A 25746-nucleotide genomic window follows, 5' to 3' on the forward strand; every position below is an offset into this window, starting at 1 on the left:
GAATTCACTGAGCACTCGACTATTCTGTGTAATTACTGATGATATTCTGGTTTTTAAAACTTAAAATAAAACCAGGCACTTCAGTTGAAAAGTGTTATTGATTTTGTTTGTATTCTGTTCTTATCTGTTTAACCATTAATGACGTGTAGGTTAAGTTTGAAAAAAAAGAAAAGAAGGAGTAAGTGTAAGAAATGCAGTAACTTGTTTCTGATGATTTGAGGAGTTTAATGAAGGACGGCGCAGTTGTTTGAATATGAATGTGCAGGGGGATGGAGTTTGACCTTCAGCTGTGATTTCAGTTCGTCAGGATTAGTCAAGCTAGGCGATCAAGACTGCTAATGCATAATGACTTATAAAATGAAAAAATGTGTAGTGACCATGCAAATGTTGCAGCTAATCAAAGAGAGGAACTTTAGCTTTGAGAAGAAAGGAAAACAAGGGCATGTCAAGGCCTAAACCAAAGAAGTATGTAAAATAATCTGAGCAGCTTGATTAGCCAGAGTGAGATTAGAAGTTGCGTGTCTGGCCTTTAAACATATGGTATAGAATATTATATATCCCTCATCTGTAATCTCCACAATGACATGCCTGTATGAGCAGCCTGAGCCCTTCCAATGCTACAAGGCTAAAACGTCTGCTGAGATGTCCTGCTGAGATGTCCGCTTGAAACTGTGGGAAGGGTAAAGTTGGGCAAACTCTGCCTCCTGAAACAAAGTAGCTAAGCTACATCGCTAACTATTAAAATTCCTGTCCTGAAAATAATGGTGGAAAATAAGCAGTGGTAAATCGAGACTCAAAGGATGCTCACAGCCTTAGCTGTACTCTGCTGCTCTTTCTGCCGTCCCTGTCACACTTTCCCTGCTGCTAAGAGCCGGCATTGAGCAGCAATATGCACTGTCCACCCCAGTTCTCCTTAAATGCTCCGCTCAGTACTTGATGAAGCTCATGAATACCACTCAGCTCATCGTCAGTTCTTTTGAATACTACAAAACCAGAAAGCTTTTGGAAAGCTATGATTATGAGAGACATTATACCTGCAACCGAGCCTGGAATTTGGACCAAACCTGTCAATTCAGTGCGATCATTTCTTATGTGACAGTAAACTGCAGGTGTATATCAGGAGAGAAGAGAAAGCATTGATCAAGAAGGCAAAAATCAGACATTTCCTACCCTCGTTTGTTATGATGGGAACAGAACTATAATGTGAATCCCCATTTTGCATTGATTGCTCAAGTCGTCACATTTTTTAAAGTGCCAAGGCAGAAAGGTCAGGGCTTCCTTTGTCTGAATGTCTGAAGCAAACAATAAAGGGCCCGTGAGATAGTGGACAGTGGACACCGTAGCCCAGACGTGATGATCTCCACTGTAAATCTCATCTACAGGTTGTGCCTACATTTTCCATCACACATTTATTAAAGGATTGGACTAACCTCATGCTGAAAACCTTTTCAATCACCCACATATAATTGGGATGTTTAATTAAGTGATTCGCTTAATGTGCAAACCTAACACTTGCAGAAATGCTGCTATTAAACCGAGTTGTAATAAGTCACTGTGCTTTTGTCAAACAAATTTTTTGTTCATTTTTATGACTCCTACACTCACTTTTTAGATTGATTTGAAGAGAGACATGGTCTGGAGTATGTGTCCTACCAACTTCTGACCCTTAAGTGAGGAGTAGAAAGAATTCACATATACAGTTATTATATATGCACTTTTAAGTAACCTAGTTACCACCTACTTATTGGAGAATAAAGCCTACATTTTCATTTTTAACATTTGACTCATCTCAAGACAGCCTCAGAATTTTTCTACTCTCATTTCATTGTCCATAGCTATATCTCTGTGTTCCATTATCTAGTTCTTATTGGTAGATCAAAGCATTAATTCTTGATTAATTTTCTGGTGACACAATAAAGATAAGTGGGACTCCATGTTTGGCAGCTCGCTGTAAGTTTTAGGTCTCCCAATAAAGTAAATACAAAGTGAGAGAAAAAGAGAAATCTTCTCGGAAAGTTAGGTCGTTTCCTTTCCTTCACTCATACAACCCACTACCCCCATCGGAGTACCCATCAGAGTATACCCATCAGAGTTACCCTGCCTCTCTGGCAGGAAGTGTCAGGGTCTCCCTCACCTCTGCCACACCTCTAGGGAACTAGATGTCATTGAATAAACTAGTCAGTCACTGCATGCATCAAGTTTTATAGCAAGCAGAAAATGCCGTGGTCAGTTTAACACTAAGCTTGAAAAGCTACATGAATTCCTCGAGAGATAGCTATAGCTTTGTGTGAATCCAGAACATTTTAAGTCTAATAGTGTTTTGAATATTGATAAACAGCATGGCAGTAAGATTTTTACATGCCCTTGGAACTGTAAAGACGGCAGACAGTTTACTTCGGCCAAATCCTAAAGCAGTCACAATCGCATAGAAGTACAAAGTCCTATCCTATTCGTCAGGGGAAACCTGACTGTAAGCTTGGGACACTATGGCACACCTCCACTTAGAGAATGGCCCGGAAAGTTCACTTGCAGGCATTACGCTCAGGGCACATTTAGGTAGAGAAATGCAGATATTTAAGTGAAAAGAGATAATCAAGGGACTGCTGAACAGTAGGAGGGGACTGTCACTCAAGAAGGACAGTAAAGCTCTCAAGGAATGATCACCTTCACGGAAAGTGTGTTTTTGTGCAAAATAATCGACGTGTGAATATGTATGTTCCATACCATTCTGCCTCCCTCCCTTCCTGCTTTCTTTTCCTCCTATCTTTGCATTGTCTTCCATCTAATCTATCTACACTGGAACTCTTTGAAATGAAGCTGTGCCATGCTGTTCTTGATCCCTGAGTTGCTATCTGATCCCCAGCTCTTTGAAGAAACTATAATCTGAATGATTGTTGGGAAAGGACACACTTTTGTGGCTTGAACTCACCCCTCCCCCACAGCCCTTTATTTGAATTCTTCTATTTGTTTAGCAAAGAAAAAGTGATAGAACTGAAAACTTTTAACTTTTTAAATAACAAAAGCTCTCAGAAAGAAACAAGGGCAAGCAATTAGTTACTCTTATTTAGAAAGATAGGGTCTAGCTAATGCCTTGAGTTTCTGATCTTTTTTTTTTTCCTTAGTCTTCAACTGGCTGACTGTATATCACACTCTCAGGCTGCCACTATGACACTTTGAGATAATAATCCATATATATGCTCATATATTCTTTAATTCAGAAATATTTTTGGAAAAATCACTGAATTATTTTTGGTACATTGCTTCTTTCCCATGACATAAAATCAAATCCAATTAATCTGTATTTCAACTCACCAAGATGGAAAAAACAGAAGATACTTCTATTCTTCAGTATTAAATATAAAAGGGTTTTATTTTGGTTTATTTGAAATAGAGGACATGCACCCAGGAATTTTCCTTATTTCCACTTATGACCACTTTTTCATTAATACTTTCTCATTTTTATTGTCAAGTGTCACATTACATAGTGTGAATTACATTCGAAATTACTATTAAAATAAATTGTGAACTGTGCCTATTAATCATTTTCAGTTTTCAAAGACACATTGTCCCATAAATATGTTCTAAAACATTTATATAAATACTAGCTTTCATTTACAGTAAAAGCAAGTTGTTGTTTTTGTTTTTGTTTTTCCTTTCTGGGAGACAAAGGGAGTATTTTCTCAGAGGTTGGGTCTTGGCCAGCTGACACATTGTTTGACTGTGAGCTGCTTGGTGCAGAGGAAGGTCTTCAGTCAAGCAACCAGCACTGCTCAGACCTGCACCATTGAGGCTCAAGATTTTCCTGGGCTTCTCTGTATCCTGCTCTTGCTTCTCTCTCTCTCTCTCTCTCTCTCTCTCTCTCTCTCTCTCATGTTATCCCAATGCTTTTCCTCATAATCTTCCTTCTTTTTCCTCTGTATCTTCCTCTGCCTCCCATATTCACCTTTACTGCTTTTGTCCTCAGAAACTTTTTATTCATTTTGTATCCCAGCTGTAGCTCCCTCCCTTGTCCCCTCCATGCCCCTCTCCAAGTTCACTGATAGGGGAAGTCCTCCTCCCCTTCCATCAGGGGTCTTCCCTGAGACTGATACTCCAACTAAGGACCATGCATGAAGATAACCTAGAACCCCTGCACAGATGTGGCCCATGGCAGCCCAGTTTCCAAGTGGGTTCCTGTTCCAAGGGGAACAGGGGCTGTCTCTGACATGAACTCAGTGGCTGGCTCTTTGATCACCTCTCCCTGATGGGGGAGCAGCCTTACCAGGCCACAGAGGAAGGCAATGCAGCCAGTCCTGATGAGAAGAAATTTTAAACAAAATGTTTGTTGTTTTTGTTATAAATCTAATGGAGAATCTCTGAGAAATCTTTAGATTTCTGGACTTTCTGGTAAAAGTTAGGTGCTTGTAAGAAGAAAATGTTTAAGGGAGAAACTATACTGCTAGTCTGTCTGCTAGTGAACCAGTCTCCTATGTTTGTGCGTACATGTCACGGCACTCATATGGAATACAAGGATAACTTGTGAGAGTTGGCCTTTCTTTCCATCATGTGGATTCTAGAAAATACTCTGTTGGTCTGAGAAGCCAGCAACTTTACCTACTCAGCCAATTCACTCAGTATATGTGTTTTTAACTACTATAAATATGTACATAATTTTGAGTGGTAATTCTGTTATATGAATATATTATACATGCTTTGTACAACTATAAGTATTAGTTATTTGTATACATATTTTTAATTATTTAACTTTTTTATTTTAACGATGTTTAAAACATTCTGAAAGGTTTTCCGTTACAACAGTGAGACATTGAAAAGATGCTCAGTGAAGAGCTTCTGAGGGTAGTGCCGTGATACTTTTTATTTTCAGCTGTATTACCGAAAGTTCCAAAACCTCTGTACAAGTACCTTTGAAATACGGAACTTGAAGTTGGAGCCTGGTGAGCGCTGATGCCGCTGGAAAACTATTTTCAAAGTAATACAAAGTCATAACAACACAAAACATATATCGCTGGAGGGCCACAGGTGCTGAATAACTTGAAAACAATGTCATACAGTCGTGCAAGGTTCAGCAGATTCTGAATCGTGACCGCCTTGTCCTTTTGTCTCCATGCAAGGTGCCTGTGTCCGTGGCCATGATGACTCCCCAGGTGATCACCCCTCAGCAGATGCAGCAGATCCTCCAGCAGCAGGTCCTGTCCCCTCAGCAGCTCCAGGCCCTCCTCCAGCAGCAGCAGGCTGTGATGCTACAGCAGGTAATGTGGGTTACCTGCTTTGGTGCTCTGGTCCAGCCCGAGGGGCACGCTCTGCTGGCAGTGGGCTTATTTGGACAGTGTGGTCTCCACCTACGAAAGCAATCTGTCTGCGTCTTAGAAAAGAAATGCCACACTGTAATTGCAGAGCTACATACGAGCATTTAAGTTAATCATTCTCTTTGAATGTACTGGAGTCTAGAACAAGAGCAGAGAGAAGACGGGAGAATCAATATTTGAATATTCGGATTCTTAGGTTCCTTTACTTTTAGATTTGCCAAGGAGTATACCAAGATACCACGTAATTGTTGTTGCTTTTTTTTAAAAAAAAAAATCCATTAACATTTTAGACCCAACTTTAGTTCCAATAAATAGGAAAAATGCCACTTTGCAAATGGTGCATGCCAAAAGCAGCACCCCAAGCTTTCTCTTCCAAGGTATAGTCATCATTTATGAAAAAAAGGATCCGCTTATTAGAATAAAATCAGGCAGGTAAATAGCATTGTCAATATCACGACATTGTTGTGATAATGCCCACAATAAACCTACTGTTCAGCTTGTGGAAGGCTAGAGTCTCTATAAAGGGACTCCAAACATGATACTTCTTTTCCATGGTGGAAATAATGTGTTTTTCTAGATGTCTTCCTTCCTTCGTTTGCTATTGCCTCTGATTGTGACATAGATTTCTAGCAAATGCTGTACTACACCTCTGGAAGATGAAGCTGTTTTCTGAGGACACTGTAACATCCCACTTTGGTGGAGCTTATGCTTGATTCATCTAAGGGGTAAAGCACAGTGGCCCTAGGTTTTAATAGGGGCTCTGATGTGGTCATTTAGAGTATTCACCTTGCTTCTGGCCTTTAGAATACGGATTTTTTTCCATGCCACTTTGTTCAGGATTTGTTTGGATTCTGGATTTGAAATTTTCAGAGCTGCCTTAGCGAGAAAAGTAGGTAGCGCTGTCCCTTTAAATCCGATGTTTTGTTTTTGTTTTTGTTTTGTTTTGTGAGGTGAATCTTAATGGCTCCTCTACCCTGTGTCAGTCTAGAAGAGTTTAGGACATTTATAATACATGAAACTTTTGCCTTTATTTATTAAAGTCAAAATGGTTTATTCAGCAACAACTACAAGAGTTTTACAAGAAACAGCAAGAGCAGTTACATCTTCAGCTTTTGCAGCAGCAGCAACAGCAGCAGCAGCAACAGCAGCAGCAACAGCAGCAGCAGCAGCAGCAGCAGCAACAGCAGCAGCAGCAACAACAGCAGCAGCAGCAACAGCAGCAGCATCCTGGAAAGCAAGCAAAAGAGGTAGGATCTAGTTATCTCATTGATATATAATAGCATGGGGTTGAGAAGGCGCTTTGAGAGGCGAAGATAGTCTCAGATCTCCCTATAACAAGGCTCTTGCTGTCAAAGATGCAGTGTTCTATATTTTCACTGAGCCTAATAACAGTGACAGCGAGACTCTCATGCTCTCCTCTTTTGTAGCATGGGACTTGAGAGTCACAGTCCTTGGCTGGCTGTCTTCTAATGTTCACTAATGAATCACAGTGTACAAAGAGCAAGCTGTGGGCTGGACAGAGTACTGATTATCTTGTATTCACCGAGAATCCAAGTTGGTGAGGGAACCTTATTTTTCTCAGTCATACAGCTCAGAGAACATGCATGCAAATTTAGCCTATTGTTGGGGGGGGTGGGCAGGGAGACTAAGAGAAAAAACTGGTTGAGCACAGATTTCAAAGTCACAGGCCCCTGATTAATGAACTGCTAGGGTAGGTTTGGAGTGGCGAGTAGAAAGTTACCGTTTGATATGCTCATAAATCAAACTGACAAGCTGGCTTCTCAGGCCTAGCTTGTACTTGTCAGCAAAGTGCATCGAATATAAACATAATACAAACAAAACATGTTGAAGTAGTTAAATTGATCAGCAGGTATCAGGGCTGTTGTCTTCAAGATGCCCATTATGCAAACGTACAGGAAACAGTTTTGACCTCCTGAGGTTTTGTTTCTGTTTGGATTTGTGAATAGAATTTCAGACAGCCATCAACTACAGAATAGAAATTGCTCCCTTATTTCTCAGAGGCTTTGGGCAATCCACATGACTTACTCCATTATGCAGTCTGTTTTCCAGTGAGCGCATCACAAGTTTTTCTTTTCCCCAAACTAAAAAGGAAAGGTCTTCCACACAGCTTGTCTTCCTCTCAAGTGTGACTGCCATCTCCTACCCTCCCGAGTCCAAAGAACTCTGGTTTGTCTTGTAATGCCTCACAAAACTGGAACTTAGGCTTTTCTTTATAATAAGGGCATTTTTTTTTGCCTTTCACATAATTCCAAGTTTAATGTATTAAAAAAAAAAAAAGGAAACAGAGGAGGAGAGTGAGAGAGCTCCATCCAAGTTTACTAATAGATCACTAGAGACCTCATCCATGGACCTCCACAAAACAAACATACTCAGTTGGGGGAAAAGTGAGAGTATTGTGGAAGTTGAACACGTCTATAAAGTGTTATTTATTACTTTGGTCTAAATAAACTTAAAATCATCTGTGATGAACCTGTTTCAAAATATCTGAGCCTTTGTTAGATTCTTTCTGTAAACCTCGCTCGGTACCATTTAGCACGACTACCTTGGTTCCCAGATGCTGTTTAGATCCAAAGACGCAGGTAGCTGAATACCTAGAAGCTGCCCCCGTTCTGCCTCGGGGCTCGGCCCATGGGATGATGAAGAGCACATCTGGGCAAGGACAGGAGCACGCCTGTCTGTGTGTGAGGGTGGTTTCTGTGCACCTTGTTCTTTGCTGTTGACTGGGTCGGCTTTTCTGGCACCCACAGCAGCAGCAGCAGCAGCAGCAGCAGCAGCAGTTGGCCGCTCAGCAGCTTGTCTTCCAGCAGCAGCTTCTCCAAATGCAGCAACTGCAGCAGCAGCAACATCTGCTCAGCCTTCAGCGTCAGGGCCTCATCTCCATCCCACCCGGCCAAGCGGCCCTTCCTGTCCAGTCGCTGCCTCAAGGTATAGAGGACACGCTGCAAATCCTTCATTTCTGCTCTTGCGCTTTCTACCATTTCATGCTTTTGTGGATATACCTTCTACCTGTAGGTGTTTTGGTTTATGTCTGTCAAGTTGATCACAGACGCATGACTGCCGCCATGGTCGCCTGACCCACTTGCTCTAGTCTGAGAAGTTCTACCACACACTGCTTTCAAATGTTTAGTAAAACTATCTCAAGTATTTTGTTAAACGTTAAATATATGTCAGTTAGTCTCATAGGCACGCATAATGTATAAGGCAATACAAAATCGGGCATGACTGAATGCATAGGAGGATTTGTAGAAAAAATGGATGGCTTAGGAAAAGCAGCAGTACTCCGTTTACCATGAGCTGATAACGAGTTTTGGTGGACAACTGATGGAAACACAGTTGGCACTGAAATCACAAACAGTAGATAGGCTCTGTGACTCTACAGAGCAAGCACAAACTCCATGGTAGGGGGAAACTCAGCCTATGTCATGGGATTACAGTACTAGCATACCCCCAATCCTGTTGACCATATTCTATATATGAAAAGTCTGAGTGTACTCAGGTATATTTGTGCACTATTCTCAACCTTGGTAAAGAAGTTTAAGGAAGATAAAAACTAGTGGTGAAAGGTCTCAATTAAGGTAGAAGTTAAGGACTATTAATCTTTGTGAATGGTCATTCTAATTTGCATTTGGATTTTGTGGTGACAAAGTTCATTTATACAAGTGAAGTTTAATTCACGTTCATTGTATCTATTATGGATGACTTTATCTTACGCTAGTGTTTACCACACATTTTGCTGACTCTGTAACACACACAAGAACAGCAAGAACAATTTAATATAAAAATTGAAGTTAGACAAGCAAAATCCAATATTTACATTGCATATGACCATTGTTTGATGGCCAATAAAATTAGTAATATTATAATGCACATTTTGTTTTATTTATGATATTAATAATATTACAATGGATATTTTGTTTTATCTGTCATAGCTTCCCCCAGATTTTTCTTTTCACTTAACTTGAGATCTTCTAATTCATTTGTATGGAATATTTCTAGGAAATCCAGAAAGACAAATTTATTTATTGAAAGAAAGCCTGGGCATAAACCCACTTTTCATACTTACTCCAGAAAGAAATGGAATAAACTTCAATATCATCTCAGAAATGAACATTCCATTCATGAATTATGGTTCTTTAGAAAAATAAGTGAGTTCAGTGGAAAAATGAAGAATTAAGATTTCCAAAAGACATTTATAAATTAATTCAATGCAATCATGGATTTTCTTGATTAAAAACTATTTGTTGATGGAAACCATACCCAAATAGAACCAATAAATTGATCTCATTGTTTTTTTTATTTAGTAAAAATTAAGCAAATCTCCATTTAGAATTTCCTCAAAAGTAAATCATGATTTCACATAATTTTATTGAAATACTGTCTTTCAGATTCTTTAAGAAAGTTTAAATCTCTTATTTTAATAATTTTTCAACTTCATTCTTCCAACTCAAGCAAAATTTTTGTCAAGTACGGCATTTTATAATCGAGTAACCATTTCAGCCATTTTCAAATGAAAATTTCTTATTTCTGGGCTGGTTTTATATAGAATTAACTTCTGCTACTTTTTCCATTTAATTTTCACAGGACGTATGAAAACTGAAATGCACATAACGGAGAAATTTTGGAAAATAACGATTCTAAGATCACAGCTTAGTTTGTGCAGAAAATGTACTCACTTGTTTTGTTTTTGCTGAGAAGGGGTCTCACTCTGTAGCCCGTGGCAGCCTGAGAGTCATTGTGTAGCACAGACTCGACCTCATGGGCAGTCCTTCTGCCTCTGCCTTGCAATGCTGAGGTATAAGTATAAGCAATCACATATGTCTAGAGAGTTTATACTTAAGAAAAAACATGAGGCCACAAAAATATTTTTCACTACTGAAGGAGGAATAATGAAGCTGAACGATCCTAGGCGTGAACCTCTGTGGGTGCCGTGACCATTGCTCTTGATGCCGCCACATCATGAACAGGAACTGCAATCATCATCATGTTTTCACTAATTATCAAACGTGAAATATGCCATTTTGAGACCCATCCTTCAAAACACAGGCTGAATTTATTTAATATCAACAAGCCACAGGAAATGAACACTCTGCTTTCCTTTAAACTGTGGGTCTCATGACCTAGGATTCTATCCATGGAGTCAGCCAATAATGAATCAAACTTATTGGGATAAAAATGGTGTAAAATATAGTCTATTTGCCATTTGCCCCTGAAAATATAGTCTAACAACTATTTGTAGAGCATTAACATGACATTAACATATAGTGTATACATACATACATATATATATAGTGAGAGAGTCAGAGAGAGTAAGAGAAAGACAGACAGAGACAGACAGAAAGAACGAGAAGGAAGGAAGAAGGAAGAGAGAGAACTGTAACTCCAGCATGACAGATTTTGGTGTCTTCGGGGTGTTCATTCTAAGGGACCACTGTGATATTATATTACTATCCTGGAATCCTAAATTCATAGTGAGGAAAGGTAAAGAAACAATTTTTGGATAAGCCCCAAGCCATCTGTCTCAGCTACTCTTTCGTTTACATAAAGTGATTTTAAATACTTTCAGCATCAGTTTTTCAGTTCACCTTGCCTGAGCTTTGGTTTGTTGATTGATTGGCCATGAATAATAATCACATGAAAACCAAATGGGATTACCGTACAATGATGTATGATGTTCTCTTTATGTCTTTATGTCTTCAAAAATATAACATAATTAATTTAACTCTATGATTGATCACAACTTCCTCTGGCTACTTGAAATTGTGACTTCTGAAACTATTTAAATGTATATAAATATCAGAAATAACATTCAATAATTTTGTCGGGATAGACTCGTAGAACTTTTTCTCTAAAGTTACACATTTTTCAACATTTTAACATGAATTCTTTTAAATTTTAATTAATCACTTATGTCATAAAATACTATTATACTACTGGATTTTAATATGAAATAAGTATCAGATTAACATCTCTAAATACATACATAGTTTGTATTTAGAGCGAGTCGCAAAAGGTAACAGAAATCAAATAAAAATAATAAATTTGTGAATCGGTCTCAAGTATACCGGTTATAAAGATATTTAACATATGAATGGTATGTGTCTAAATGAGTAATTTCATTCAGCAGAGTTGTGTAATGAACTGGTGCCATTGTCTGCTCGTTAGCAGGAAGAAATTGTGCAGGTATTTTACATTTTTGTTTTGCTTTGTTTGTTTGAGACAGTGTTTCTCGGTGTAGCCCTGGCTGACCTGAAACTCACTCTGTAGACAAGGCTGGCCTTGAACTCAGAGATCCACCTGCCTCTTCCTCTCGTGTGCTGGGATTAAAGGCATATGTCACCTTTATCCACTTACTTTACTTTTTTTTTTTTTTTAATTTATAAAAGCTTTAAAGCACAGTAACGGGGCGGATATCAACCCTCTAAGCTATTTTGCTATTTCCCAGCCACATACCCCAAGTTACTTGCCGTAATTATTCCTGCCTGGGCCGCTTCTGTTCCAACAGGCCAGCCCTCACAGTCACATGCACACAGTCCGTACCTCCCGTGACTTCCTTTTTATGGGTTTTTCACATCAGATTAGATTAACTTTCAGAATATATTCACAGGTTGACTATGACTTTATTTAAAATTTAGTTTTCCTTGCTTTCAGTAATTTGAAGTTAACTGTATTCAAAATAATTAAATAGAGAATTCTAGAAAGAGTTAGTGACTTTTAAATTGTTCAGCATCTGAAACAATGTGATGACATTTCACACTACGCCGCTTCTATTGGCGAACCATTCCTTTGTCAAGCATGCCTACACAGAGTCCATATTGTGCATGCTCCTCATCCCTTATTCACTTAGCATCCTCAGTATTAAATTTTTTTGTTGTTGTTGTGGGATCCTAGTACTTGTGCTTTCTGTAACTTTATTTTAATTATTGATGACTTAACACACAAGAGAAGTGATGGTTTTCACTCATGTGGCAAGGGGAAGCTGCAAATTCTATAAGTAAAAAAAAAGCTGAAACGTGTCCTAGTAAGTGGTAAAAATCATATTGTAAAGTTGCTAAGATTTACTATGAAAATGAATGTTCTGTCTATGAAACTCTGATAGGTCATTTTCCTATCACAGCTGGAACTGCAAAACTCATGGCAATAGTGAGTGATAAGTGCATAGTGAAGGTGAGAAAGGCATCAAATTATAGGTTTGGGTCCTAGCCACAGTTTCGAACATGCACCGGGAGTCTTGAAATGTATCACCAGTGTATATCGACAGAAATGTTCGGGGAAGTTTTTTTTTTTCACTGAATTTCATATAGTTTATAAATACGTAAGTTATTTAAGATGTAAGATTTCAGTTAACAGTCGGAACAGTTGAACACAGAATGCTGGGTGTTGGACAATAGTTTTGATATAGCACCTGGTAGTGCTAGGGAGCTTAGAATAAGTGAGCGGTTGGAGAGTGAAGAAAATGAAATCTTTTGAAATAAAATGTAATAATGACTTTATGCTGAGGTAGGAATGTGCTTAAGATAGTCAGCTGTTTGACATGCCTGCTTCACCACTCTTAGGATCCTGGATCGTTTGCTTAATCAGGGTTTATGGGCTTTTCAGGTCACGATCGAATGTAATCGAGGTTTAAAAATGGCAGCAACGGAAAAATATAAGCAGTATACACTATGCAGAATTAGGGTCAAATACCAGAATAGTTTTTATTTGGACATTAATATGCTGAAATTCTTTCAAATAGTTAAAATTTAAATGTTTCTGTGCTTGTTCAAGAATAAACTTTGCCATGATAGCACACACCTTTATTCCAAGCACTCATGAAACAGAGACAGGTGGATCTCTGTGAGTTGAAACTTGGCCTAGTACATTGTAACTTCTAGACCAGCACTACATAATTTGAGCCTGTCTCGAAGGAAGGAAGGAAGGAAGGAAGGAAGGAAGGAAGGAAGGAAGGAAGGAAGGAAGGAAGGAAGGAAGGAAGAAGGGGAAAAAGCTTGCTTGCAAATTTGTTTATTTTATTCATAGAAAATATCTTTTAGATAATTAAGTACATAGAGTACTGGCTATATTTAATTTTGAAAATGTAAATAAGAAAGACTGAGATTAAATTATATAATATTTGAGCAGCTGTAGAATTGGTTAGAGAACTAGCATGTGCTACATCAAAATAAATTTATATGTTTGATTAGTAGGCTTTGATGTGGAGATTGAAAATCTCAACTGAAATACTCAAAAATAGTTTTATACTTCAAGAAATATAGTCTATAAGATACAAGTAGGAAAATTATCAATTATAATTTCCTCTTTTTCTCTCTCTAAAAACAGAGGGGATACCTGTATCCTTTGGTGGAGATATCTGTCTTTTGTCTTAATCTTAAGTAAACACCTATATTTAGCTCTTGTGGTTTGGCATTTGGACAAAGTGGGTAATGGATGCAGCTCTGATCACATACACACACACACACACACACACACATACACACACACACATATGAAAGATGAGTATTACATTAGTGAGTGGTTTTCATATACATAACACTCTATTTGTTTGGCTGACTCTTGCACATGGATCGTGCAAGACGCTGCAGACATTTGGTCTGTTTGCTACGGGAGAACATTGTAAGTAAGAGGACAGGGCTGGTAAAGAGAATGGTGGAGACTCCTCTCGTACAGTCTTCTCTGCAAACCTGTTGTGGTCACAGCCAGTCGTGGTGCCACACTCCTTTAGTCCCAGCACTAGGGAGGCAGAGGCAGGCAGATCTCTCTACAGAGTGGGTTCCAGGACAGCCAGATCTACAACAAGAAACATTGTCTTGAAAAAAAAAAAAAAAAAAGTGGAAAGAACATAGAAATGTGTCAGTTCAAAATGTTGATGTCAACTTGTCTTTTGTGTTTGTTTGTTTGGTTGGTTGTTTGGTTGGTTGATTTTGGTTTTTTTGAGACAGGGTTTCCCTGTGTAGCTCTGGCTGTCCTGAATCAGTCTTCGTAGACCAGGCTTGCCTCTAACTCACACAGATCCGCCTGTCGCTGCCACCCGAGTGCTGGGATTAAAGGTGTGTGCCACACCACTCCCTGCCAACTTGTCATAATACATTATGAATAATAAAAAAATGTTTCTACCAAACTTTACTTTTCTTGTTTTGTGCAGCTCTAGTCCTTTGCAAAGTAACATCGAATAGCACTTCATTCGTTAGGTGTTCATAGCAGACTTCCACTGAATCATACCGTATGAAAGTATGCTTTTGTGTGTTGGCGTGTGTGTGCATTTACATGCTAGGTCTTTGTATGTCAGTGTGTGTGCAAGTGTGATGTTCATGTGTGTCTGTGCACAGGGTATACGTGAACATCAGGGCCGTGGGGCTGTAGCTAGTGTCTTTATTACTTTCTCTTTTCCTTATTTTTTTTTTAACAGGGTCTCTCACTAAAGATAGAGCTAACTGATTCTGCTCGGGTCACCGTCTAGTGAGGTTCAGGGATCTACCTCCTTTAGTCTGACCTTCTGATGCTGTGGCTATACATGAGCCATGCACCGCCATACCCAGCTGTGTGCCTGCGTGTGTCTCTGTGTGTCTGTGTACTGTGTGCATATGTGTGCGGGTGTTCGCACCCACACGCACACTTGAAGACCAGAGGTAGACATCAAGCTCTGTGCACTATCACTCTTAGAATGATCTGTTGCTGAACCAGGAGCCATGCTAGTGACCAGCAAGCTCTCGATATCCTCCTGTCTCTACCTCCCACTCACTGGGATTACAGACAGCTGTAACCACACTGGCCTTTGATGGTGCTGGGAGTTGAACTCAGGTCCTCAAGCTTACACAGCAAGCACTCATACCTTATCCATTAAGCTATCATCAGAGCCTATAACTCAATTTTTTTTTTTTTTACGTAGGAATTTGGAATAAAAACTCTAATCCCCCTGCTTATAGGGCAGGCGCTCTATCAATGGAGGCATCTCCCTATCCCTACAAAGTTAGTTAGCATTATAAAATTATTTCCTGAACACAGAAGAAAAGACATGAAAGAGTCATTTATTTGAATGTAAAAAGTACAAATGTAATTTTTAACTCAACGACAACCACTGAAAATTGCGTGTCTACTAATTGTGTGTCTGATAATTCTATGCACGAATTATCAGATTGTGATTAACTCCTAGCACAATTCTTGGCACCTTGTATCTTCTCCATAAGCTCAGAATGAAGGCTCAAAGGTTTGTCATCAAATTGTTTTTCCTGCTACTTGACCTGCCCCTCACTTAGTGATTCACCTTTGTACTGACTTTTCCCCAACATTTATTTATATGACTGGCAGTGAACAAGAACCAAGTTTCAAGCCACTATTTCGAAGGGAAGAGCTCTTTCCAAGGCTCTGTTGCCATGGCCTTTTAAGGATAGCCACTTAGGAGAGGTTTGCAGAACTTATTTGCATTCTGCCATAGGTTCAGAGAAACTGAATGATCTTTGTTTAAGATAAAAGTTGACTATTGGTCTTTAATATTCTAATCGCTGCTCCCTAGAATATGTTTGCCAACATATTAATGTTCTAGCAAAATTGAAAATCATGTGGGAGATGATGTGAAAATGAGAGGACCCCCCCGACGCACACATGCTTTGCACCAGATCCACAGTCACTTAACCATCAGTGTTATTTCTAACCACTCCTAAAAACTAGTAAACTTGGTTTGAAGTGCTGCGTATTAATTTCCTTCAGATGTTCTTAGAGCAGCGAGTGCAGAGAACGGCATGCCCTTGTGTTACCTGTTAGAGTGGGTGAGGAACTGCAGGAGGCATGTTTTAGCCGAAGACGGGCTCTACAAAAGGGTGATCAGTTTAGAACACGAATGGTTTGAAAAATCTGGCAAGCTCACATGGTAATAGAAAACCTGTGTTTGAGGACATAGCCTACGGATCAGTTATAGAGGCTACTGATCAGTTATAACTTTTAAGCCTTTACCTGATATTGAATGCTAATATAAATTAATATAATTTCAGAAGTTTATAATTTTTCTCAAATATTTTCATAAAACTTTGAGATTAAAAAAAATGAGTCTAGTTTTTGTTGTTTCTTGACATTTCAAAATTGTTTCACTGAGAATATGAACCTCACAGATCTATGCCAGGTTGGAAGACTGTGAACCAAAGAATGCCATCTACAGAACTTTAGGTTACAGATGGAGAAAATAACCTTAAGACTTCCAAACTCATAATAATAATCATACTTTTTGTGCCTGTGAAAAAGAATTGGAGCAATTCTTAGCTGGAACAATTTTGTCTCAAAGGCAAGGCAATAGTTTCTCTGTTGAAATTCAGCCTCAGCCCCCAGGGCGGTCTGGACTCTGGAATCACAGTGAAACTTGAATCTGAATCCTGCTTCCACGGAATCCTGTGTTTCACTGCTCTGAGCTGTGGACAGCATGTGGGCTCTTTATATACCCTGCAACAATGATAACGGGCCCGTTCACTGACTAACCACCATTTCTTCTTGTATTACTCTGTGCCACTTCTCTCTAATAATAAAAAAAAAAACCATAGTTTTCTACATTTAAATAAGAAACAATGCTTTAATGGTAAGCAGAGTAGTCATCAAATCTTTCTGAGGTCCTAGTGAGGGCCACACTTGTCACCTTTGTATGTCATGAGGATATCTCTGAGTTCTGTAAAGACGAATAGTGCTATGAAAGTCATCCAAAAGGCCAGTGAGTACTTACATTAACCAAGTTATGAACAAAGCCTATAAACTAAATATTGATAACATCACTAACTACTATAGTCTTTCAAAGTATTGTCATTAGTATGTCAGGTGTTACTAGTGACTGGAAATACATTAGCATTCACTAGTACTCTGTAACTCTCTAGACACTGATCTTACATGTAGAAATGCTGTACATAAGATCTTCTTTAAAGGCAAAATCAGACTTCAATGTGACAATTAAGAGGTCTTCAAGAATTGTATTATTCCATTGCAAAGAGATTAACAGTAATTGCTGAACACATACCAGGCTCTGTTCAAGGCACTGGGACATGACAGGAAAAGGAAAACCTGATCTTGTTTATAAAACAAACTTTAATAGAGTGACCCCATGGTAATGAGAACGGGTGAGAGAGCGGAAGCATCAGTAGGAGAGACAGAGAGACATAGCCCCTTTGACAGACCTGTCTTTGCATAGTTTCATAAGCTAAATTAATATTCTTTAAGTAAAAGTAGTTTCAGTAGTGAGGAAATGATGGAAGACAGAGGAGAGTGTTGGCCACTACTATAGCCAAAGACGACTTGGAGGGGTGATAAGTGAAGGGAAGGGGAAAATGTTGGGAAGGCTCCCAGGAAGAATAGCTATGGCTCCGGAATAGTCAGAGCAGAGGCCAGAACAGAAGTAAAGCACTGCAGAAGGACCAGATAGCTACAGTGTGAAGAAATTTGGAGAGGGTGATAGCTGCGGTCAGGCAAGAGACAGAAAAAAACAAAGTACTGCAGGGTCACAGTGAGGTGGATCTGTTTGTTTGTTTTGTTTGCTTGGTTTTTGCTTTCTGCTAAGTGTTCAAAAACACTCCTGGGGGCTTTGCCTGAGAGTGGACATGACATAATTTTTCTTTAAATAAATCATTGGTGTCTGCTATATGAAGAGCAAATTGATATAACATCAAGTCAGGTGAATGTGGGAAGAGACCATGAGGTTCTTGCAGCAGTCCAGGCTGCAGTTAGATGTGAGAGGGAGGCAGCAGTGTGGGGTACAGAAGGTATGTAGAAGATGAGAAGAGGGAGCTTGGCTTCTGGGGATCTGCTGTTAGGACACCTACACACTCAGAGCATAAAAACTTATGGTCAGAAAAGTTCATGATTCCAAGTCAATGCTACCATTAAAGCAACAGTTAATGATTTTATATGAAACAGTTTCCTCTACAGCGGAGAAGACATATCCCATTAAAAAAAAAACACTTATTTACCAGAAAAAAAAAAGTTGTTTCAAAATAAGTTATTTTTAATTTAAATTTATTTTTATACTCTATTCACTTTACATCCCAATTGTAGTCAATTTACATCTCCAAAGCACATACCCCACACTCTTCCCCATACTCCTCTCCCTTATTTCTCAGAAAGGGGGAGCTCTCCTCCCCTACCATCTGACCCTAGCCTATTAAGTCTCAATACGGCTGCCTGCAACTTCTTCCTCTGTGGCCTGGCAATGGACCTCCAACTAGGAGGAAGTGATCGAAGAGCAGTTGACAGAGTCCATGTCAGAGACAGTCCCTGCTCCCCTTACTAGGGAACCCACATGAAGACTGAGCTGCATATGGGCTACATCTGTGCAGGGGGTCTAGATCCTCTTCTTTCATGGTCTAGCTGTACCACTCCTGGGCATATATCTGAAACATGTGTAATCATACAACAAGGATATTTGCTCAACTATGTTAATAGCAGCTTTATTCATAATAGTCAGAATCTAGAAACAACTCAGATGTCCCTCAACTGAGGAGTGGATACAGAAATTGTGGTACATTTACACAATGGAATACTATTCAACTATTAAAAACAAGAAAATCATGAAATTTTCAGGCAAATGGATGGATCTAGAGGAGATCATCCTGAGTGAGGTAACCCAGAAGCAAAAAGACACACATGGTATACACGCAGTTATAAACGGATATTAGCCATATAATATAGGATAAACATGCCAAAATCTATAGTCATAAAGAAACAAAACAACAAGGAGGACTCTAGGGAAGAGGCTTAATCCTCACTCAGAAAGGCAAACAGGATAGACATCAGAAGTAGGAGAAAACAGGGAAAAGGACAGGAGACTTCCACAGAGGACTGCTGAAAGACTCTACCCAGCAGGGTATCGAAGCAGTTGTTGAGACTCAAAATAAGTTTTATAAGCCAAATATCCTGTCTTTCCTGTGATCTCAGATTGTTCCTTAAAATATTAAGGATCCAGAATTACCAAATTGATATCTTTGGCTAAACTACTAATATCTGAAACTGTCATATGCATAGCAATTTAGTTAACTATTGCGAAGCATAATTTGGCAAGAAGTTCCAACAGGGCCAGTGAAAATTCTATCTACTGGGTGCTTATCACTATCTGTAAACCAGTGGCTTCATGCACAAGGGAAAAAGGAAGGGTGCTCAACCCCCTTCCTTACATCCTCTATTATTTTCCCCTAGTATTCTTTCCTGCTCCAGGAAGCCCTTCTCTGCACATTCTTTGATAAATGGCCATAACCACAGCCACTGGGGTCGCTGCGCTTTGGTTGGGGTGCTGGTTGATCCATGTACCTCAATATCATATTAGAAGGGAAACCGTGCAGTATGGCAGAGCACAGAGTTTGCAGGTACAGGGCCTTGGAAGGTGAGCCTTGTAGAGTACGAGTCCTGACCTCCAGTGAGCCTCGCTGAGCTCACGAATGGTATACATTTGCTACAGCTTCAGAATACATTACGTGATCAATATATGACAGTAATTAAAAATACAGCTTCACTTCTGCTAGCGTTTTATTTGGTCACTTTGATGTTTTTTTGTAATAAACTATTTTAAGAGCAAACACATTCAAGTCAGTCTGCCTAGATTTTATTTGTTTGTTTATTTATTTATTTATTATTTTGTCAGAACTATTTTAATACATTATAGTTTTCCCTCCCTCAAATGCCCCCAATTCCTCCATCCTCTTTCCCCCATCCAGATCCACAACCTTTCTGACCCTAGTTAGAAAACAAACAATCATCTAAGGATTAATAATAAAATAAAGTAGGATAAAACAAAAAGACGTCAGATTGGAGCAAAACAAACAGATGACAGACAAAGAGCCATAGAAAAAGTACAAGAAACACATATAGCTGCACTCACACATTTGCACGCACAGGAATACCATAAAAACACAAAACTGGAATCCATAATATATGCACATTAAAAAAATGCCCTGACACAGCTTTATGACGTAAAGAATCCTCAATGATGCCACTGAGTTCGTTTTGAGTTAGCCATCTACTGTTGGGCATGGAGTCTGACTTAACAATGCTTTGTTTCCCCTGTGAGAGTCCCTTGGAGAAAACTAATTTTTAATTTGGAAATGGTCATCAGCTAGAGATAACATTTGGGTTGGTTAGAAATGAGTGGCCCAAATTTAAATTGCAATTTTAATGTGCTTAACTCTGTGACCACAGAACACGTATGTAAGCACTTTTTGTGTGTGAACAACCATCATATAAGATATTTCAAAACATCTCTTCAAAATAATAGTCAAAAATCAAAAGGCCATACCAAGCTTTTCTATTTCCACTGTTGTTTACCAGATAAACATAAATAATCTGAACCAGGAAATTGTTTAAAGTGAGAAGTTAAGGTGTTTTTTTTTTTTTTTGGGGGGGGGTCTTTATTTTTTTAAATCAACTGGTAATAACTGAAGAAGAGATTTAGATATTATATACTTAAATGAAACATTTAGGTAATAATATTGTTTTTTTAGGACCTAAAGTGAAATTCAGTAATATAACTGGCCTCTTGTTAGAAAGACTATAATGGCCAGATAACTGATAAATCTCTCTAGCTCTCATTGAGTACTAAATTATTTTGTTTTGACTTGTTTGTTGTTGTTGGTTTTTTTGCTTTTCATTTCTTTTGGTGTGTTACTTATAAAAATCTCAGATTCTCACTGATAATACTAGTTAATACTAAATAATCAAGTCCTAATTTTTAAACATACAGTTTTTTTTATTTGCTATCCATTTTCCACCACCGTTGTCCTCAGTATTGTTTTTATATTGTTATTTTAAGATTAATAACTTATTATTTGGAATTAAGCAAATACTTTGGTATTGTTGATACAAGAGTATTTTTATCATGTATTAATGTCAGTGATGTTACTTCTTTCATAAACCCTCAAAGGTCATATTCGGCATTACCTTGTTATGTCAGTGGGACTTTCCTTCATTTTATAGCTGGCCTAAGTCCTGCTGAGATTCAGCAACTATGGAAAGAAGTGACTGGTGTCCACAGTATGGAAGACAATGGCATTAAGCATGGAGGGCTAGACCTCACGACTAACAACTCCTCCTCGACTACCTCCTCCGTCACGTCCAAAGCTTCACCACCAATAACGCATCATTCCATAGTGAATGGACAGTCTTCAGTTCTGAATGCCAGGCGGGACAGGTACGTCTCCCTCTGCTGTACGCTCTGCTCACATCTCTGTTTTAACTCTATCATTGGCAAAACTAAAAATGAACAGGGACAAAAAGTGTATTTAGCACAAGTGAAGGAGATCATTATTGTTGACCTTTTCTTTTTCAAAAACTATAAAAGGACCTCAAGTGCCATAAGAATATCAGATACAGTTGGGGAGCATGCCTAAAGAAATTAAGCTTTCCGCGAATGTACAAGGAATGATTGTATTGATCTAGTTTAATAAATAACATATTATGGAATTAACATGAGTTATGGGAACATTTTGCCATTTCAAGCAAAAGCAGTTTTCAAATTCTAAATAATTAAAAATGTGAGCATCATTCATATTTTCCTTACTTCATATTTCACGTGTGTGCTTAGAACTTAGAAGGTAGCCGAACATTATGTAATCCAGAATATGGATGATCCGAGTTGCTCTTTTATTGTTGTGGCATAATGAAATTAGTAAATATTTTTAAATGAATGCATATTGATGTTTTCTTTTTAAATAAATTTAACTGAAAATGTACACAGGAAAAACCATTTGACTTTTGCGACCAGTCGTGTGAGTTAACTTCCCACCTTAGCATTTTATCTCGGCTGTGTTGAAGCTGCCCTTCCACTGGGGGCGTCCAGGTATTTCTTACACATTAATTCCACTTGCTTAGGCACATCACTCCCAAATCAAACCTTGTCAAATAACTTACATAAAGTATATAGTCTAAAAATTTCTAAAGATGAGAAGTTGTTCCTAAAGCCTGAGGGTTAGGTACAGAATGTTGTAACGAAATGGCTCGAACACTCAAGCTGCTCTGCTCCCAGCAAACACGTGCAGGGTTGGTGGTATTGTCATGTAACAACATGTTTGCCTAGCTGAACAAATGCATTGCCGTGTATTACTTTTTTCAAAGAATCATAGAAGGAATTACAGCACTGTTTAAAATAGAAGACTTTGCAAAGTACGGTAATGTTCCTGGCATTCATCTGAGCACATGTGGATTTTCATGTTAGCTTTTATTACAGAATGCTATGCTTCTGGATGCCTTCATGCTGTTGTTTTAATTGAGATTAATTTGATGATAGCATACTTTAGAACTATGTTAGTTTTTCTAGGATCTCTCTATCTGATATAATATCCATTTATTAAAGGCCTGCCATAATTATGTAAAGATACTGCTTATAAATACTGATCCAAAGCAGGATTTTTTGATTCACCTATAGCTACTAGGAAGGAAAGTTTGTTTGCATGAATGTATGTTAAGTATATATGTATGTATGTGACTTGTATATGAATATTAGTTTAAATGATCCTAATGTTCTTATTACTTTAAAAAATTATTTCGAAAGTATTATGATGATTTTCATATGGCTTTCATTAAGATACGTTTTTCCCACTCCACAGCATAAGGCTCTATATTTTTTATTTAGAGGCAAAATGTTACAGTAAGGTCATGTGGCAGGATTAGCATATGATATTATAGAGCCCCCTTAGTTTTTCATTCTTTATTAACAGTCATCTTTGGCTCTATTTCTCCTCTAATTGGAACATCATCTAGCCTTGGCAGTTGAACTATTCAATAGAACGATTAAATTTTTCTGACTGCTCTGAGCTGAATTGACCTGTTTTGACCTGTTTGTCACTGATCGTAACCTGACAGGCGCTAGCAGCCTGCAACGATTATGGCTTTCTGAGATGAAGCTGACGTTGTGTTCTCTTGCCACAGCTCGTCACATGAGGAGACTGGGGCCTCCCACACTCTCTATGGCCATGGAGTTTGCAAGTGGCCAGGCTGTGAAAGCATATGTGAAGATTTTGGACAGTTTTTGAAGTAGGTTTTTGCTGTTCGTGGGGTAAGGGAAAGTGGATGGTATGGGAATTTTGGCACATTGCTGTAAAATAAACAAAACTGAAGAAAGGGTTCTATTCTAGAGCACCCTGGGTTTTCACTTTGTTTCAACAAGTGGAATGGTAAAAGTCAGGCTAAGGAGGTTTATAGGTCATAGTTATCTTTTTTATTATTTAATACTATTTATTCACTTTGTATCCTGGCTGTGGCCCCTCCCTCACCTCTTCCGAATTCCACCCTCCCTCCCTCTTCTTCCCCTATGCCCCTCCCCTAGTCTACTGATAGGGGAGGTCCTCCTCCCCTCAGAGTTTAAGCCAAAAGGTTTAGACTATAGCATTTCAGTTAGCAGACAAGTGTTCTTGAACTTGTCCACACAGATGCCAGCAAACAAAATATAGATTACTCATATTTATAAAATTTTATCATTTTTATCCTGTTTTGCAAATTATTTGGAAGTCTTTGAGTCATTTGAAATATGAGCCTGCCATGATGGTGACTTTACCCACTATGAGAAAGGAGCATTCTCTAAGAAAAAAATGTATGTAATATTTGCATAAGCATAAAATCTCTCCATATGGAATAAATAGACCTATGTTGTAGTCTATTTATAGTGGCAGATTTTGTATCTACTTTCAATAATGGCATGTGAATACAAGAGTCGAAAACGAAGTCACTGATGTTTAGCACTGGGCGAAACAGCTTCATGTCACTTCCTTTGCCACTTTTTGCCGTTTATGACGGTATGTCTGGAAAGCAGACCGTATGATTCACCTAGGATAGAATGAAATGCGGTGCATCCTTTACATCTCCCTACAGGGTTTTAGTTTCAAGGCTTCTTGAGGGGGTTCTCCTGCAGACGAGGACTTTCCCTTTTCCTGGGTGATTTTCTGCGCCTGGTAGCAGTCCAGGGGAAATCTGAACAGAGCTGCAGACATTTATGGAGATGAGCACCTTCGCAGGCTCAGCCTCTTGTGTTGTCATGGTGCAGCTAACAGGGTGAATGAACTGTTTCATGCTTCATCAACAATTAAGTTAATTAGCTCATTTGAAATTGCACTGCTTTGTTGCCAGGATGTTGGCAGAAACATCAAAAAGATGTGTTTACAAATGGTAGACTGACTGCAGAGTACAGAGCCCAAGCACCCTAACAACAAGGCAAGCACTTGGTATCATAATACCTTATGAATGATTACAGGAAGACTTCCATAAAGATTTTTTTTTAACCTTTTATAGTTTCAGACCAATTAAGAGAAAATTTGCTTCACGTATCACAACGGCTCTTTAGAAATGGACTTAAATGAAAATTTACACGTCTGTTACACCAAACAAATCTGAGCTGCCATTTTTCAGGGTGTGAAATCTGTTATACCTTTTTCCCAGAACAGAGGATATTTAAAAGATGGTAGGTAGATTTGCTGAGGTTTTCTAGTACCAAAAAATGGTGAAATAAAAATCTAGGGACTGAAATTATTTTAATAATTCCATAATTTTCACCTTCATCCTTACTTTGTACTATCTGCTGTCACTGGGATTCTTTTTTTTTAATTTTTTATTTAACTTTTATTATCTGGGATTCTTTCTAAGGTGACCAATGCTATGCCATAGTAATGACAACTGAATTTATGAAACTACCTGCTTAGAATGTATTTTCTTTCACTAAATATTTTTAAATTAAAATCTGGCTCAAATTGTGAGAGAAAATGCATACATACCTCTCCTTCAGTACGGTTTCTTTTAAGACACATGGAGAGCATTTCTCATACATCTCAAGTATTTAATTTTTTTATCATGTATGAATATGAACTCCCATTTCATCCTCCATGGCCCTTTTTCATATTCACAAAGGTGTTTTGTTTGTGTGTTTGGTTTTTCTTTATTATTATTACAATTTATTCACTTTGTGTCCTGGCTGTAGCCGCCCCCCTCGCCTCCTCCCAGTCCTATCCTCCCTCCCTCCCTCTTTCTCCTCCATGTCCCTCCCCATGTCCATTGATAGGGTTTGCTTTTAACCAGGGAAATACCAATTTAAAAAGCAGCATTTTCCTTCAATTACATATCAACTTTGGTTTCAAAGACTGACCACTTTTCTACCCAGTATCCTTATAGGTTTGACAGACTAATGCCAGTAGATTTTAAAGTCTTCCTTCTACCCCATTTTTAATAGTATATGCTTTGAATTTTCTAATTCAAAGATGTGTGATAAATTCTGTTCCTAGTTAGTGCCAATATACTGCACTGAAATAAAATATTAACATGAAATATTTCTCAAGTTGTCATTATCTTTTTCTTAAAGTTATGTGAGAAATTTGTAAAGAAATAAAATATTTTATTAATGAAGTACTTTATTTTTTCAATAAAAAGTTGACTCAGCATTTTATATATATATATATATATATATATATATATATATATATATATATAT

At 38.4% G+C, this 25746-nt stretch overlaps 1 protein-coding gene across 3 annotated transcripts in view; it reads left to right on the plus strand.

Moving 5' to 3' along the window:
• Positions 1-25746, plus strand: part of Foxp2 (forkhead box P2) — a 571048-nt gene that overhangs the window by 502441 nt on the left and 42861 nt on the right. For all 3 annotated transcript variants that reach the window (XM_055612683.1, XM_055612681.1, XM_055612682.1), the window contains 5 exons: positions 5112-5249; positions 6365-6553; positions 8075-8252; positions 21252-21465; positions 23202-23306. In XM_055612683.1, coding sequence (XP_055468658.1) covers positions 5112-5249; positions 6365-6553; positions 8075-8252; positions 21252-21465; positions 23202-23306 — 824 coding nt within the window. The remainder of the gene's footprint in view (positions 1-5111; positions 5250-6364; positions 6554-8074; positions 8253-21251; positions 21466-23201; positions 23307-25746) is intronic.

Source organism: Psammomys obesus, unplaced genomic scaffold (assembly GCF_907164565.1).
Source record: "Psammomys obesus unplaced genomic scaffold, mPsaObe1.curated_primary_1811, whole genome shotgun sequence".
Lineage (NCBI taxonomy): Eukaryota > Metazoa > Chordata > Mammalia > Rodentia > Muridae > Psammomys > Psammomys obesus.